Genomic DNA, 14,836 nt, shown 5'->3' on the forward strand with positions numbered 1-14,836 from the left:
TAGCCGCTCCATGGCATGTGGGATCTTCCCAGACCGGGGCACGAACCCGTTTCCCCTGCATTGGCAGGCGGACTCTCAACCATTGTGCCACCAGGGAAGCCCCACCCCATAATTCTCTTAACTGCTATTCCATATTGACTCTGTAAGTCTACTTGTACATATGAACAAAGATGTATGTAGAATAACATTCACTGTAGCACTGTTTGTAAGCAGCAGATCAGAAACAAATGAAATATTCATCAACAGAGGACTGGTTAAATAAATTACGACTCATCTATATAGGTTTTTAAAGATGAATGAGGCATCTTTAGATGAGGCATCTATAGATAGATGAGTCCATCTATCTATAGATGGACTGATGTAGAAAATGATCTCTAAGGCTGTTTCACACTGTTGTGTGAAAAAACCAAGGTACAGGACACTATATATAGTGCCCTGCCATTTATGGGGAAAAAAAAAGAGGAGTGACCAATACGTGATTGGTCATGATTACACGTGCATAGACTCTCTGGAAGGAAACCAAAACCAGAAACAGTATTTGCTTCTGAAAAGGGATACTAGGGGGAGGGTGGGAGAAACACTCCTTATTGTTTAACTTTTTACACTGGTTTAACTTTCATACTTTTTACCTTGTGCTTATATTGAATACTTTAAGAAAACAAATCTTTGAGGGTCTACTATGTGACAAGTATGTTCAATAGCAGTAAATATCAAAACAAAGTCCCTCCACCCATGAGCTTATATTGGGGAATGGGGTGGGGACAGTCAAACAAGTCAATAAACAAACAAGATAATTCATCGTAAAGAAAGCAGGTAATTACAGATAGTGATAAGTTTTGTGAAGGAAATAAGATGAAGAGAAGGTCACTGAGGGAAGCCACTTCAGATAAGGTGGCCAGGGAAGGTCTCTTCACGGAAACAATATCTGGGCAAGGAGCCTGAAGGATGAAAATAAGCAAATCTGCAAGATTTGGGGAAGAGAAATCCAAGCAGAGGAACACACAAAAGGCTCAGAGTGGGAAAAGGGCTTGGTATACTGAAGGAGCTGGGGGAATGGAAAGGAGCCGCAGTGTGACTGGGACGTACTGAGCACAGGAGAAGAATGAATGAAACAACGTGGAAGAGGCAGGCAGGAGACAGTCCTGTAAGCCCCAGGGTAAGCAGTTTGGGTTTAGCAGGAAAGTTAACATGGCCTGTTTATATTTTATTTTATTTATTTATTTTTTTTTTTAAATTAATTAATTTATTTATTTTTGGCTGTGTTGGGTCTTTGTCCCATAATTCTCTTAACTGCTATTCCATATTGACTCTGTAAGTCTACTTGTACATATGAACAAAGATGTATGTAGAATAACATTCACTGTAGCACTGTTTGTAAGCAGCAGATCAGAAACAAATGAAATATTCATCAACAGAGGACTGGTTAAATAAATTACGACTCATCTATATAGGTTTTTAAAGATGAATGAGGCATCTTTAGATGAGGCATCTATAGATAGATGAGTCCATCTATCTATAGATGGACTGATGTAGAAAATGATCTCTAAGGCTGTTTCACACTGTTGTGTGAAAAAACCAAGGTACAGGACACTATATATAGTGCCCTGCCATTTATGGGGAAAAAAAAAGAGGAGTGACCAATACGTGATTGGTCATGATTACACGTGCATAGACTCTCTGGAAGGAAACCAAAACCAGAAACAGTATTTGCTTCTGAAAAGGGATACTAGGGGGAGGGTGGGAGAAACACTCCTTATTGTTTAACTTTTTACACTGGTTTAACTTTCATACTTTTTACCTTGTGCTTATATTGAATACTTTAAGAAAACAAATCTTTGAGGGTCTACTATGTGACAAGTATGTTCAATAGCAGTAAATATCAAAACAAAGTCCCTCCACCCATGAGCTTATATTGGGGAATGGGGTGGGGACAGTCAAACAAGTCAATAAACAAACAAGATAATTCATCGTAAAGAAAGCAGGTAATTACAGATAGTGATAAGTTTTGTGAAGGAAATAAGATGAAGAGAAGGTCACTGAGGGAAGCCACTTCAGATAAGGTGGCCAGGGAAGGTCTCTTCACGGAAACAATATCTGGGCAAGGAGCCTGAAGGATGAAAATAAGCAAATCTGCAAGATTTGGGGAAGAGAAATCCAAGCAGAGGAACACACAAAAGGCTCAGAGTGGGAAAAGGGCTTGGTATACTGAAGGAGCTGGGGGAATGGAAAGGAGCCGCAGTGTGACTGGGACGTACTGAGCACAGGAGAAGAATGAATGAAACAACGTGGAAGAGGCAGGCAGGAGACAGTCCTGTAAGCCCCAGGGTAAGCAGTTTGGGTTTAGCAGGAAAGTTAACATGGCCTGTTTATATTTTATTTTATTTATTTATTTTTTTTTTTAAATTAATTAATTTATTTATTTTTGGCTGTGTTGGGTCTTTGTTTCTGTGCGAGGACTTTCTCTAGTTGTGGCGAGTGGAGGCCATTCTTCATCGCGGTGCGCGGGCCTCTCACTGTCGTGGCCTCTCGTTGCGGAGCACAAGCTCCAGACGCGCAGGCTCAGTAGTTGTGGCTCACGGGCCTAGTTGCTCCGCGGCATGTGGGATCTTCCCAGACCAGGGCTCGAACCCATGTCCCCTGCATTGGCAGGCAGGTTCTCAACCACTGCGCCACCAGGGAAGCCCCATGGCCTGTTTATATTTTAAAAGATCATCTGGCTGCTTGGTGAAGAATGGACTGCAGGGGAGAAAAATGGAAGCAAGGGAAGAGACCAGCTAAGATGCTGTAGTTCAGGCAAAGACAACAGTGGTTTAGAACAGTGAAGGTAGAAGGTACTGGCAGAAGTCAACATATTCTACATATATGTGGATGTATATGTAGATACATATGTATCTCAAATTATACGTACATATACATTTGGATGTATATGTACAATTTGTAGAACCTGTTAGTAAATTAATGTCAGGAGTAATCAAGAATGAATTTTGGTTTTTGTTTAGGTGGGTGGTAATGTGAATTTACAGAGATGGGTAAGACTGGGGGAGGAACACATTTGGGTGTGTATGTGGCAGCTCTGGGGGGAATCAAGACCACTGTTTCAGAGACACTAATTTTGAGATGTCCATTAGGCATCCCAACAGATATTAAGTTGGCAGCTGGATTCAGGATTCTGATGCTCAGAGGAGAGATCTGGGTTCTTAGCTCTCTTTGACAGTTGACCTTTCTCTCCTTGCAACTCCCTTACCTCTTTCGTTTTTATCATACCAGCCTCTTCCGGTCTTTGTCCTATCTCCAGCTCCTCTTCTTTCTCCCTTCACTTGAAGTTGATATTCCCTAGGGTTCCATTCTTGACCTCTTTTTCTAACCTACACTGTCTCTGGGCTGCTCATCCAAATAAAGAATTTCCAAATATTCTTATATGCTCTAATACAATATGTACGGTGATCCCAAAATCTGTAACTTCAGCGCAGATTTCTCCCCTGAGCAACAGATCTACTTATTCAACTGCCTACAGGTCATTGCTGCCTGTTTGACCCACAAATCCCTCAGACTTAATTATGTCCAAAACTAATTAAGTATGATTCTTCCCTGCCTCTATAAATGGTAACACTACCCATTTAGCTGGCCAGGGCCAAAATCTTGGATTAGGATTAAATATTCTTTTCCCCAGTAAAACAGAGCTTAGTGTGCCTGGAGTCTCCCTACACAAGATGAAAAAAGAATATAAGATCACGGACTCATCAGCTAGGAGCCCCAAACACTGGTTCAATACTGTGCCATATCTTCTGTTTGCCCCTCCAGAGCCACTCTTCACCCTTCCCCACCCTGCTTTCTGCCATGAAGCCTGACACATCAAATAGATCCTGTGGCCAATAGGGAGTCCCAGCAGAAGGTTGGAGGGAGAGGAGAATGAGGTCAAGATACTATTCCTCCGGCTCTCTTCCATCAAACTCCCATTTATTCTTTAAGTTCTTGGTACAAAATGCCTTTATTTCTGAAATGGTAGAGAGGGTGGATTTGGGATGGGTTGGGGAAATCAAAGGCAGTAAGATATCAGAAGTAAAAAGACCATTGAAGAGACTTTTGTAATAGTACATATTGAAACGTAATAAGGGCCATTAGGGATACACTTTCTTTGAGGGGTAGCCTCAATGTTTTTATCTTTCTGTTCCCAATGTCTAACCCTGCTCCTCACTGTAGAAAATATACTCAGCACATATTATTTAAATAAAATAAGAACTATGAAATGACCAAAGATGAGGAGTCCAAGGTTTACCTTGTATCCATTGTCTTCTTTGCGGTTGTGAGATGCAGTAATCATCACACCTGCAACTGCTTTGAGCTCCTGGACTGCATATGGCTAAAAAAACAATAACAATAAATATTTGTTTCTTAGCTACTCACACATTTGACATAAGAATAACTTTGATTAAATAACTGGAAAAGACATTAAGATATAAATAGCCTAAAACCTCAATAATCAACTCCAGGTTCCTTGGGTGGGATATAACTAAAGCCAGCTAAATATTAGGTCACCAGTAACCACCTAACTGTTAGACTGAATGGTTTTTTTCCCCCTCTAGTCTTATTTAACTTAGTCCTATAATTATTTTGTTCATTTAACAAATATTTAACAAACACCTATTATATGCCAGATACTCCACAAGACTCTGGAGATATGAGAGGGGAATATAATCATAAAATATTAGACCTGGAAGTAAATTTAAGAAATCATCTAATGTATCATATTTTACACACTGTATACTGTTTATCCAACATTATATAATCATAAGGGAGAATATATAAGAGAAGAACTTAGGTCTCTTGCCTTCCAATTTGAAGATCCTTACATATACTCTGTGGCCTCTATAGCATATAAAGGTCAATTTACCATCTCTCCCAAAGTTAATTCCCAGGTTGAATTTCCCTTTTTCTTTGCAGTTATTATTTATTTGCCTAAGATGTTCCCCATATTCCTTCTACCATCACATCTAACTTCTCTCCTCCTGGCCATGGGCGGGTGGACACGTGACCCTGATCTGACTAGAGTAACCTATTCCCTTGATGATTTAACTCAGAGACTGGCTCACAACCCAAGCCTGGTCAGAGTCTTTCTCTAAGATGTCTCTGCTATAGGTAGTCAAGGAAGATTGCCTTTTGACTCAAAGACATGGTGATAAAGGGTGCTAAAAATAACTTCCCTAGCAGCTAGAGCAAAACTACCTGCAATAAGAGAGGAAGGCCAACACATAGTTACAGCTGGAAATGGTAACCCAGTGGCAGACTCCTACATAAATGTTCTACATTTCTGGGCCCTCCCTGGTTTCTGTCATTCGTTAGAGCTAATTGTTTAGAAATTCCTTCAATTCTTCGAGCCACTCCGTATATTTCCAATAAATCACTAGTAACAGTTTATAGAGACATTATCTAATGGTCAAACATTTGGTAAAACTTGTCCACAAAATCATGTGAACCTGGCATTTTTATTTTGAGAAGATAAATAAAAACCAGTTCAATTTCTTTAGTGGTTATAGGTCTATTCAGGTTTTCTATTTCTTATCAGTTTTGATGCATTAATTATTCTAGAAAATTGGCCAATTCTCCTAAGTTTCACATTTATTTGTACTATGTTATTCAGAATATTGTGCTTTTCTTAATAGCTATGTATTTATTATTCACTCTTTTATTTTCTTTGTCTTTTTTTTCTTCAGCACCCTTCCCAAAAGGCTTTGTCTATTTTATTAATTGTCTCTTCAGAGAGCCAACTCTCGCTTTTGTTGATACACTCTTTTCTTTATTTTCTATTTAATTGGTTTTTCCTCATATCTTTATTATTTCTTTTATTTTATTTGGATTTATTCTGTCTTGGTTCTAACATACTAAGTTAAAGTCTTAGCTCATTATTCTAAAAAAATTTTTCCTAATATATTCATTAAGACTATAAATTTCCCTTTAAGCAGGGCTTTAGCTATATCCCATAGTTTTTGCTGTTTATTACTTTCATTGTTGCTCAGTTTTAAATAGACAGTCCTTGCTTTGCAAAGTTCCAGTATACATGAATTTCTGATACCATATTTTAGTTAAATAATACCAGTCTCCCAACAACATGCTCAAATTTTAGTTACCATGCTATACTGTGAGTAACTGCATCAAGTACAAACCTGGCTGCTAGCTCTTCAGTCTGAAATAACTATGTATATAAGAGATCCATCATGATTAGTAACCAATCATGTCATCAAGTCTGTCAGTGATTGGTCACTGTGCATCTGTTAGTCAGCTCTCTCACAGACAGCAAAGCATGTAGCTGTGTTGCCTCATCTCCCAGTGATATACCCATGTGACAATTTTGCAAAAATGGATAACTGAAAGAAGGAACTGGCCAACAAAGATCAAAGTGCAGCAAAGAAACAAAAGTGATAACAGTGGAAGTGACATTTGAATCGACCATAAATGGAGTGTTATAGAAGAAATAACCGGGAACGTTGACACTGCTGTCATTCAAGAGACTCTAGATCTGCAACCAGGTGAGCTTAGTGAAGGTGAATGTATGGATATAAATGAAGGATGTGGTTGTGATGAAAGGGATGAATCTGTCCCAGAGGGAGTGATACTGGTAAAAAAAGGAATTCTCAGAGACATTTTATGGCACTGAAAGTACAAATGATAGGGAATTCCCTGACGGTCCAGTGGTTAGGAATCCACGCTTTCACTACCGAGGGCCTGGGTTCAATCCCTGGTTGGGGAGCTAAGATACCACAAGCTGCACAGCACAGCCAAAAAAAGAAAGAAAGAAAGTACAAAAGATAAAATGTGGGAAGCTGATCCAGACTTAGAAAGAAGTGTGATAATTCAGCAAGGCATAGAGAAGATGCTTACTCATATTGTTAAGTTGTATGACAAGAAGCAAGCACTGGTCACAGTCCTGATACATTGTATTAAAAAGAAATAAAACACTAAAGTGTTTTACCACTTCTAATGTTTTAAATTACAGAGTAGCAAATAAATATTAGTTTATTACTTTTTTCTTTTCTCTGTACATTTTTAATCAAGAGAAAAGGTATATTTAAGGTTTTGACAAAAAAATTTTAAAGGTCACAGAACAATCGTAATTTCCCCCATTGATAACTAACATTGCTTTGCATGGTTTTACCTTACACAGTTATCTTTACAGTCCTGCACTACCATGCAAAGCAAGGATGGCTATAGTTTCTAATCTTCATTATATCTTCCTTAATCCATAAATTACTTACGAATGTGTTTCTTTATTTTAAATCTTATTGCATTGGGGTCCAGGGCTAAGGCTTAATAAGCAATTATCTTGTATTTGTGAGATTTCCTTTGTGACCCTATCTGGTAAGAATGAGTATCCTACCATCACTGAATACAGGGTTTACACACAGACACACAGACACACACACACACACACACACACACACATGATTAAGCACGCTAATTGTGTGTTTAAATCTATCCGTAATAATTTTTGCAGGCGTGATAAATCAGTTTCTGAAAGAAGAGTATTAAAATATCCTGCCATGACTGTGGATTTGTCAACTTGTTATAGATCAAATTCTTAGGTGGTTCGACACATGCTTGTTGAATGAAAATAAATTCAGAGCAAAATTGGTTTTCTTTAGGTCCTTCGTATCACTTAATACAGAACTATATGCATGACAAAGATTTAAATCCTGCTTGATTTAAGAAATATTTTCAAGAGCAATCTTTTCAATCTTTTCTGTAAAATCAGTGATACAACACACTTACTACAAAAGGCGTAGGAACATATCTTGAAAAAAGGTACACAGGAACATCTTTGGCCAGTAAGACTGCAGCAGTGAGTTTAGCAAGCCTAAAAAAAAGAGATTTCACTTGGTCCTTAGCTTTACATACTTTTTGAAAACCAACCTCCCATAAAATAAATGCATTACAATTATTCTGAATATACAGTAGCATAATACAACCGATTCTTATAATCACTAGTTATTTAAGATTCATGCTCCAACTTTAAAATGTTAAATAAGATTTTTCTGAAAAGGAGTAACAAGGAACAGAATTGACATTTAAATTTCTTCCTCTCTTCTCATTCATCTTCTGATGGCTCTTTTAATATGAAATAAAACATGCAAAAGGCAAAATCATGGAAGAAAGTGAAACCAGAGACTTTGATAAACACAATATGCCTATTTACCCCGTGAAGAAAAAGTATCACTATATCATGATTATCTATGTGTGAAAATGCCCTAAAACTAATCAAATAGGACTATAATGAGAGAATGCAAGTTACATAATCCTCCTATGCAGTGCCTCTGCCAAAATATTAAAATCATCACATAGTCTATGTCATTCTAAACACTAACTCTAAACGTTTAGAAATTTACTCCTTTCTGTAAAAACCAAAGGTTATCTTTGAAATGCTTCTATTTCAGCTCTAAAATAAACATTATCATGTGATCACATTTTTTTTGGACAGTTTCCTGTTTCAGAAATCCTACAACTGGGCATAACATTTTTTTCAAGGTTTTATTCCAATCCAGCTTAATCTCTGAAACAATTAACACTGTACCTCTGGCTGCTGCAGCTGCTGGTTACTTGACCCCGGGTGTCGTACCCCACGACAAAACCTCTTTGCTTGAAGTTTGAGAAACACCTCTCAAGGTATTTGTACATCCCCTGAAGCAGATAAACACAGAAAATTAGTTCCTGACTAATGCCTACATTTTCTATGACTTAAGGGCTATTCTTTTTATGTGTGGTGTGCAGCTTATTGGCTCTCAGGGAACTGGCTTCCTCCTTTTGCCCATGGTTACCAATGTGAGAAGAACAATGTTCAGTCCTCGAACATGAGATGATAAACACCTACTTCCTGGAGTTTCAGACACATTTAATACCACAGAAATATCAATTAAGTAACTTAAATCCAATACGATACATAAAACATTAGGGGAAAAAAGATGGGACATGAGAGTCAGAATGCTAAAAAAAAAAAAAAAAACTTGTTAGAAGAGCCAAAAGAAATTGTTTCTTGCCTTAAGGCTCTAGAGAACAAAATTTTGACCATGTTAGGCCTTGCTAAATCATAAGATTGAAGCTAACCAGAAGATTTGATCTAATTTATGACACAAATATTTAAAATCAGCAACATAAACCTTCATTAGAACATTTCTTAAGGTGGCTGATCCCATTCTTTAGTTTTAAAACCTCACAGAAAGAAAATCTCATAAATGAGGAAAATTTGCAGTCAAGGGTGACAAAAAAATGAAATGAAGTATTTAATATTGAAAATATCACAATAATAAGCCAAAACACCATTTAACTATCTTATGAATGATTTGCTAACTCTAATAAACACTTCTGTCTGTAAAAATAACACTTCATATTGCTACGGTCCTTTTAAAACTACTTTCTCGGATGTTGCCACATTTAATCCTCACAACAACCCCCAAAAGAAAGAAATGAAGATACCAGTTCTATTTTTGTCTCTGTCTTTCAACATTTCTTCCAAAAAAGAGGAAACAAAATAAGATTGAAGCTCCATTTAATGACTTACCCAAAGCCATCCATTCAACCAAAACTATGTTATACTGATTTATTGAAGACCTACTATATGGCAGGGACTCTAAGCAACTATGTGGCAGCACCAGATGAGACCCCAGTGACTTCTGGACCCTTCTTTCATGGTTCTTTCAAGTATAATTATTCTTCCTAACCTACTCCCTACGAGTGTGTGTGCGCCCAAGCATGCATGCAATATAGCCCAAATTGACTAGTTTCACCAACTTATTTATTTCTAATGATGATACTATCCTAAAACCTCACAGAATCTCATTCTCTGGTGTAAAAATCCATCTTCTCGTATCCATCTATACATAGGTTCTGAAAAAAACTAGGGTTGAAGAATTAGATTCCATCTGGCTTTTCCACTTCAAATAATGGAATCTCAACTCCTGTAAAAATTTGCACTTCTGTAGAAATTGATTTTCAAACACCTCCTCCACTCCTTTTTCTGAAGTCAAGGAATCTTCAGTTAAAATGAAAGCTTATAAGGAAACCCAACATACAAAAAAGATCGAACTGAAGCGTTTCTGGACGAAGAAAAGAAAAGGGATGGGGGCAGGAGGAGGCAAGTATCCTACCTATTCAGTCATCTTGTCATCCTTTGTTCCTGATCCCCTGCATTAGCCCCTGGATTTAGAGAATTCCCTCAGAATAAGGGTAAAGGTGATTTACTGTTCAGCAGTATCAATTAGAATTATATCTACTGAACAATTCTCTAGTTCAGAACTATTTTTAGTATATGCTAAATGCATTTTGGCCTCAAAAGTGGAGTTCCTTGAAACACTAAGGATGATTCACTGGAAAGAAAAGTAATCTGTTTCTAGAATAAGTTGCATAAAAATGGGGAGAAATAAAACAAATTGTATCATATCAACACTGTCTTAACTCTCAAAATATATGGAAAACCATGTTAAAAGGAAATATTTTCAACTAAATTTTCCAAATGCTCTGGTTAATCTTTACCAATGGCCATAGGCCAAAATGAGCAATCACCTTCTTTCTATCTAAATTTGTTTCTTTGTATTAAATGGAAATGTCAATATCTATTTCCTGGTTTCAATATCCATTTCCTGGTTTTAACATTGTCAAGAAATTGACAATGGCAACCAAAATAACTTAATAAGAAAGCCAGTCTGTGACTCTAAAGATACATAAATGACCTCTAAGATCAGTCTTGTGCAAGATCAAACTCAGAATTTATTCTACATTTTTTATTTACAAGAGAGTATCTTGCTGGATATAAAGCTTTTTTTTGTTTTTGTTCCTTTTTTTTTTAAGAAAAGAAACTAATTTATAAAGCAAAAAATAGAGTGATAAAAGTACACATACTATAATTTATAATACTTACCTGTGTTGACTGTATTACTGTAAGATCATTAATATAGCAAAATCCTGCCCCCATAGCAGAACGAAGTCCTGCAGTCCCAAAAGTCATTCGGCAACAAAGTCTATCTCGCAGCTCCTTGTTCATCCCATTCCTTAACAGATTTTCAATTTGCTCTTTTGTCTTGGGATTCTATAAAAAAGATGTATTAAAACTTAATCAGGATCACAAGTAGAGTCCTAATATGAAGCCCTTCTGAGGAAGCAATAAGTATTATTCATACATAACAAGGTTCTACGTTGACTATACATTCCACAGTGCTACTTATTAATATGTATAATAAAAAAACACCTGCCATTTATTGAGTCCCCAAAGAGGCCAGACCCTATTGAGTGTGATTTACATATCTCTAATTGTCATATTTTTAAAATAATATATTCAAGATTTTTTTTAACAAATTGACAAGAGCTATGGATCCAAAATAAACCTCTTAGTCAAAAATGATATCAATTAAAGTCTATGTTAAGTTTTAAAAGAAATATGGAAGCTATTAGATAAATGCCATCAAAACATGCCTACTGGGCTTCCCTGGTGGCGCAGTGGTTGAGAGTCCGCCTGACGATGCAGGGTACACGGGCTCGTGCCCCGGTCCGGGAAGATCCCACATGCCGCAGAGCGGCTGGGCCCGTGAGCCGTGGCCGCTGAGCCTGCGCGTCCGGAGCCTGTGCTCCACTACGGGAGAGGCCACAACAGTGAGAGGCCCGCGTACCGCAAAAAACAAAACAAAACAAAACAAAACAAACAAACAAACAAACAAAAACATGCCTACTAAATACTTCCTGAACATCTGTAATTCAAAATGGCCAGATAAGCCTTACTGCTCTTTAAAGTCACAGAAAACCGTTCAATTTATCTACAGCAAAAGTTGACCATGAAAAGGTCTTAAGTGTTAAATATGGACTTGGTTAAGAGTGAGAATGAAAATTCAGTCCAAATTTGGCTTGTGAAGCAAGACATGCCAACATCTTTATTTTAGGGTTTGTATTTCATTAGCACATACTTCAATTTATTTTCATAAAGCTGAGGGTGCCTGTAAAACAGTGTAAAACAGTGCTTCACAAATGAGTAGCAAGTTTTGAATAGAAATGCAATTACAATAAGAATAAAACTTAAATGGAATTTTCCAGTATTTTCTTTTTAGGAGAAAGAGTCAAATAATAAGAAAATAAGGTAAAGCATAACTTCTCTCTTCCATACCATACATAATATGGATTTAGTTCATACTAACTGCAGAGATTGTCTACATCTACAGTCTATATAATGACAATGAATATTCAGAATGATAAACTAAGGCACTTGAAAGACGCTAAATATTAGAGTATATTTGTACTTGTAAAGAAATAAAATCATATTAATATATAATTTAAACAAAAGGTATTCTGGGGATAGTGGAAATTAAAGTGACCAGAGGACATGCCACAAACTAATGAGAAGCCATGGAAGTTTTGATCAACTGAAATTGTAATCTGCTTAAACTAGATGGATGTTAAAAAAATGTGTATACACACACACACACACACACACACACATAGAGAGAGCGCCTTGACTCAAGGAGTCTCTATTTCATAAATGGCACAAACTAACAAATATAGAGCCTACATTAAAATATGAATAGCTATTAAGAGAAAAATCTAAATAATAAGATTATCTGGGCTACTATATATTATTCCAATGTCTAAGATTTCGCCAGATTTGATACAGAGGTCAGAGACTTAAAGAGAGTTAACATTTAAAAATAGGTTATAAGAAAGACAAAAATTGAAAAGACTGAAAAACTTCAGTACTATAGAGGGTACAAGGCAGTGTCATACAGTTAGTTACATTGAAATTGGGAGTCTTTTTAGAGTGATTCTGCAGCAATTATCAGTATTTAAACTGCATATGCCTTTTGGCCCATAGATTTCTCTGTCCACAGTAATACCTTCACATGAACAAGATTCATTCATACAAGAATATTCACTGCAGTATCTTACTGGTAGTAGTATTATTACCATTGTACTGATGAAGAAATTAAGATTTAGAGAAGGAGTCTTGTAACACTGAGCTAATATTGGAGGTCTAGACAGGATTTGAATCCAGGTTGGTCTGGCTCTAAAGCCTATACCATCTCACTGTGAACAAAATAATTATGTAGGGCAGGTTAATAATGCTTCTAATAATAATTTAACTCCAGCTACAAAGCAAAAAATATTCCTTTTTATTACAGCTGTATAAATATAAAAATGATCCACCAGACATGAACGCTATTAGGTTACTGAGTATACTTCCTAATATTTATTGCACAGCTACTAGAGTAGGGCCTAAAAATTCTATTTTCTGTTATACATCACAACCAGTTCTAACCTAATTCCTGGTTCTGAAAAAGCCTGTAAATTGGAGAAAAATAAAAATGGGTAAAGAATCATGATGCATTAGAAATAAGCAAATCTTTATGGTAAAAAGAGCTAAGTGACTAGGTGACAGTCATTTGAAATCTACTTTAAAGTCAGATTTCTCTACTATTTCATAGCTAGACATTAAATTAGATGTTGATATTCCAAACATTTAAAAATGTAATTAAAAGTCTATCTAGGTAGCCATGATTATCATATATTTTCCATTTGGATGATGAAATTACAGTAGTATTTTGCTGTTAAAATCTTCAAATAACCATGATTTTTATAAACTATAATATATGAAGGTTCTCAAGAATTACAAAATTATTTTTTTAAAAAAATACTATTTCCGGGCTTCCCCGGTGGTGCAGTGGTTAAGAATCTGCCTGCCAATGCAGGGGACACAGGTTCAAGCCCTGGTCTGGGAAGATCCCACATGCCGCAGAGCAACTAAACCCTTGCACCACAGCTACTGAGCCTGAGCTCTAGAGCCCACGAGCCATAACTACGGAGCCCACATGCCACAACTACTGAAGTATGTGCGCCTAGAGCCCATGCTCCGCAATGAGAAGCCACGACAATGAGAAGCCTGTGCACCGCAATGAAGAGCAGCCCCTGCTCGCCGCAACTAGAAAAAGCCTGCACACAGGAACAAAGACCCAACACAGCCAAAACTAAATAAATTTATTTAAAAAAATAGGGCTTCCCTGGTGGCGCAGTGGTTGAGAGTCCGCCTGCCGATGCAGGGGACACAGGTTCGTGCCCCAGTCCAGGAAGATCCCACATGCCGCGGAGCAGCTGGGCCTGTGAGCCATGGCTCTGAGCCTGCACGTCCGGAGCCTGTGCTCCGCAACAGGAGAGGCCACAACAGTGAGAGGCCCGTGTACCGCAAAAAAAAAAAAAAAAAAAAAAAGGAACCCTGAAGAAAATCCAAAGAGATTTTAGTGACTACTAGCATGTTCTACACTTCATCGGAAATGAAGCTGGTTGTTTAGTATGAATCAGTAAGCTAAAGAATACAGAATTAAAGCCATGCATTATTTTCAAATTTTACCTGTATACCAAAAATTTTCCTTTGGTTCTAATCATATGGATTGCTGCAACTATATACGGTTGAACTGAAGACAAGAAAGTGTCTTCTTACATAATACTGTGTGGAGGGTTTTTTTTTTTTCCCATATTGTAGGTCCATAAGGCCCAAATTCAAAGAAAACATGAAAGAACAGATTTACAAAAAAGGCAACACTTTAAATATACAGAAGTGCCTCTTCTAACAAACTTAACTTCTTAAAGCCTTTCATAACTGTGAAGAAAGCTCACATCAGCCCAAAATCACGCCAACTCTGCCTGCCATGAAATGAAAGTATTAGCGTTTACTTATGAAAGCTCATTTTGGACTCACCCAAGCTTTTCTGAACCTATTCTGTTAATAATTAGGGGGCTTCTGTATTATTTATGCATAACAAATATAAATGTGTATAAAAGTATATAAAAAAGTACGTAATCGTCATTAAATAAGACA

At 37.0% G+C, this 14,836-nt stretch overlaps 1 protein-coding gene across 1 annotated transcript in view; it reads right to left on the reverse strand.

The window, feature by feature from the left end:
- PGM2L1 (phosphoglucomutase 2 like 1) overlaps positions 1-14,836 on the reverse strand; it is a 67,643-nt gene that overhangs the window by 15,541 nt on the left and 37,266 nt on the right. The window contains exons 2-5 of the mRNA XM_007448095.1: positions 10,904-11,071; positions 8,564-8,670; positions 7,765-7,849; positions 4,277-4,360 (exon numbers count right to left, since the gene is read on the reverse strand). Of these exons, the coding sequence (XP_007448157.1) occupies positions 4,277-4,360; positions 7,765-7,849; positions 8,564-8,670; positions 10,904-11,071 (444 nt within the window). The remainder of the gene's footprint in view (positions 1-4,276; positions 4,361-7,764; positions 7,850-8,563; positions 8,671-10,903; positions 11,072-14,836) is intronic.

This window comes from Lipotes vexillifer, unplaced genomic scaffold (assembly GCF_000442215.2).
Source record: "Lipotes vexillifer unplaced genomic scaffold, Lipotes_vexillifer_v1.1 scaffold640, whole genome shotgun sequence".
NCBI classification, from domain to species: Eukaryota; Metazoa; Chordata; class Mammalia; order Artiodactyla; family Lipotidae; genus Lipotes; species Lipotes vexillifer.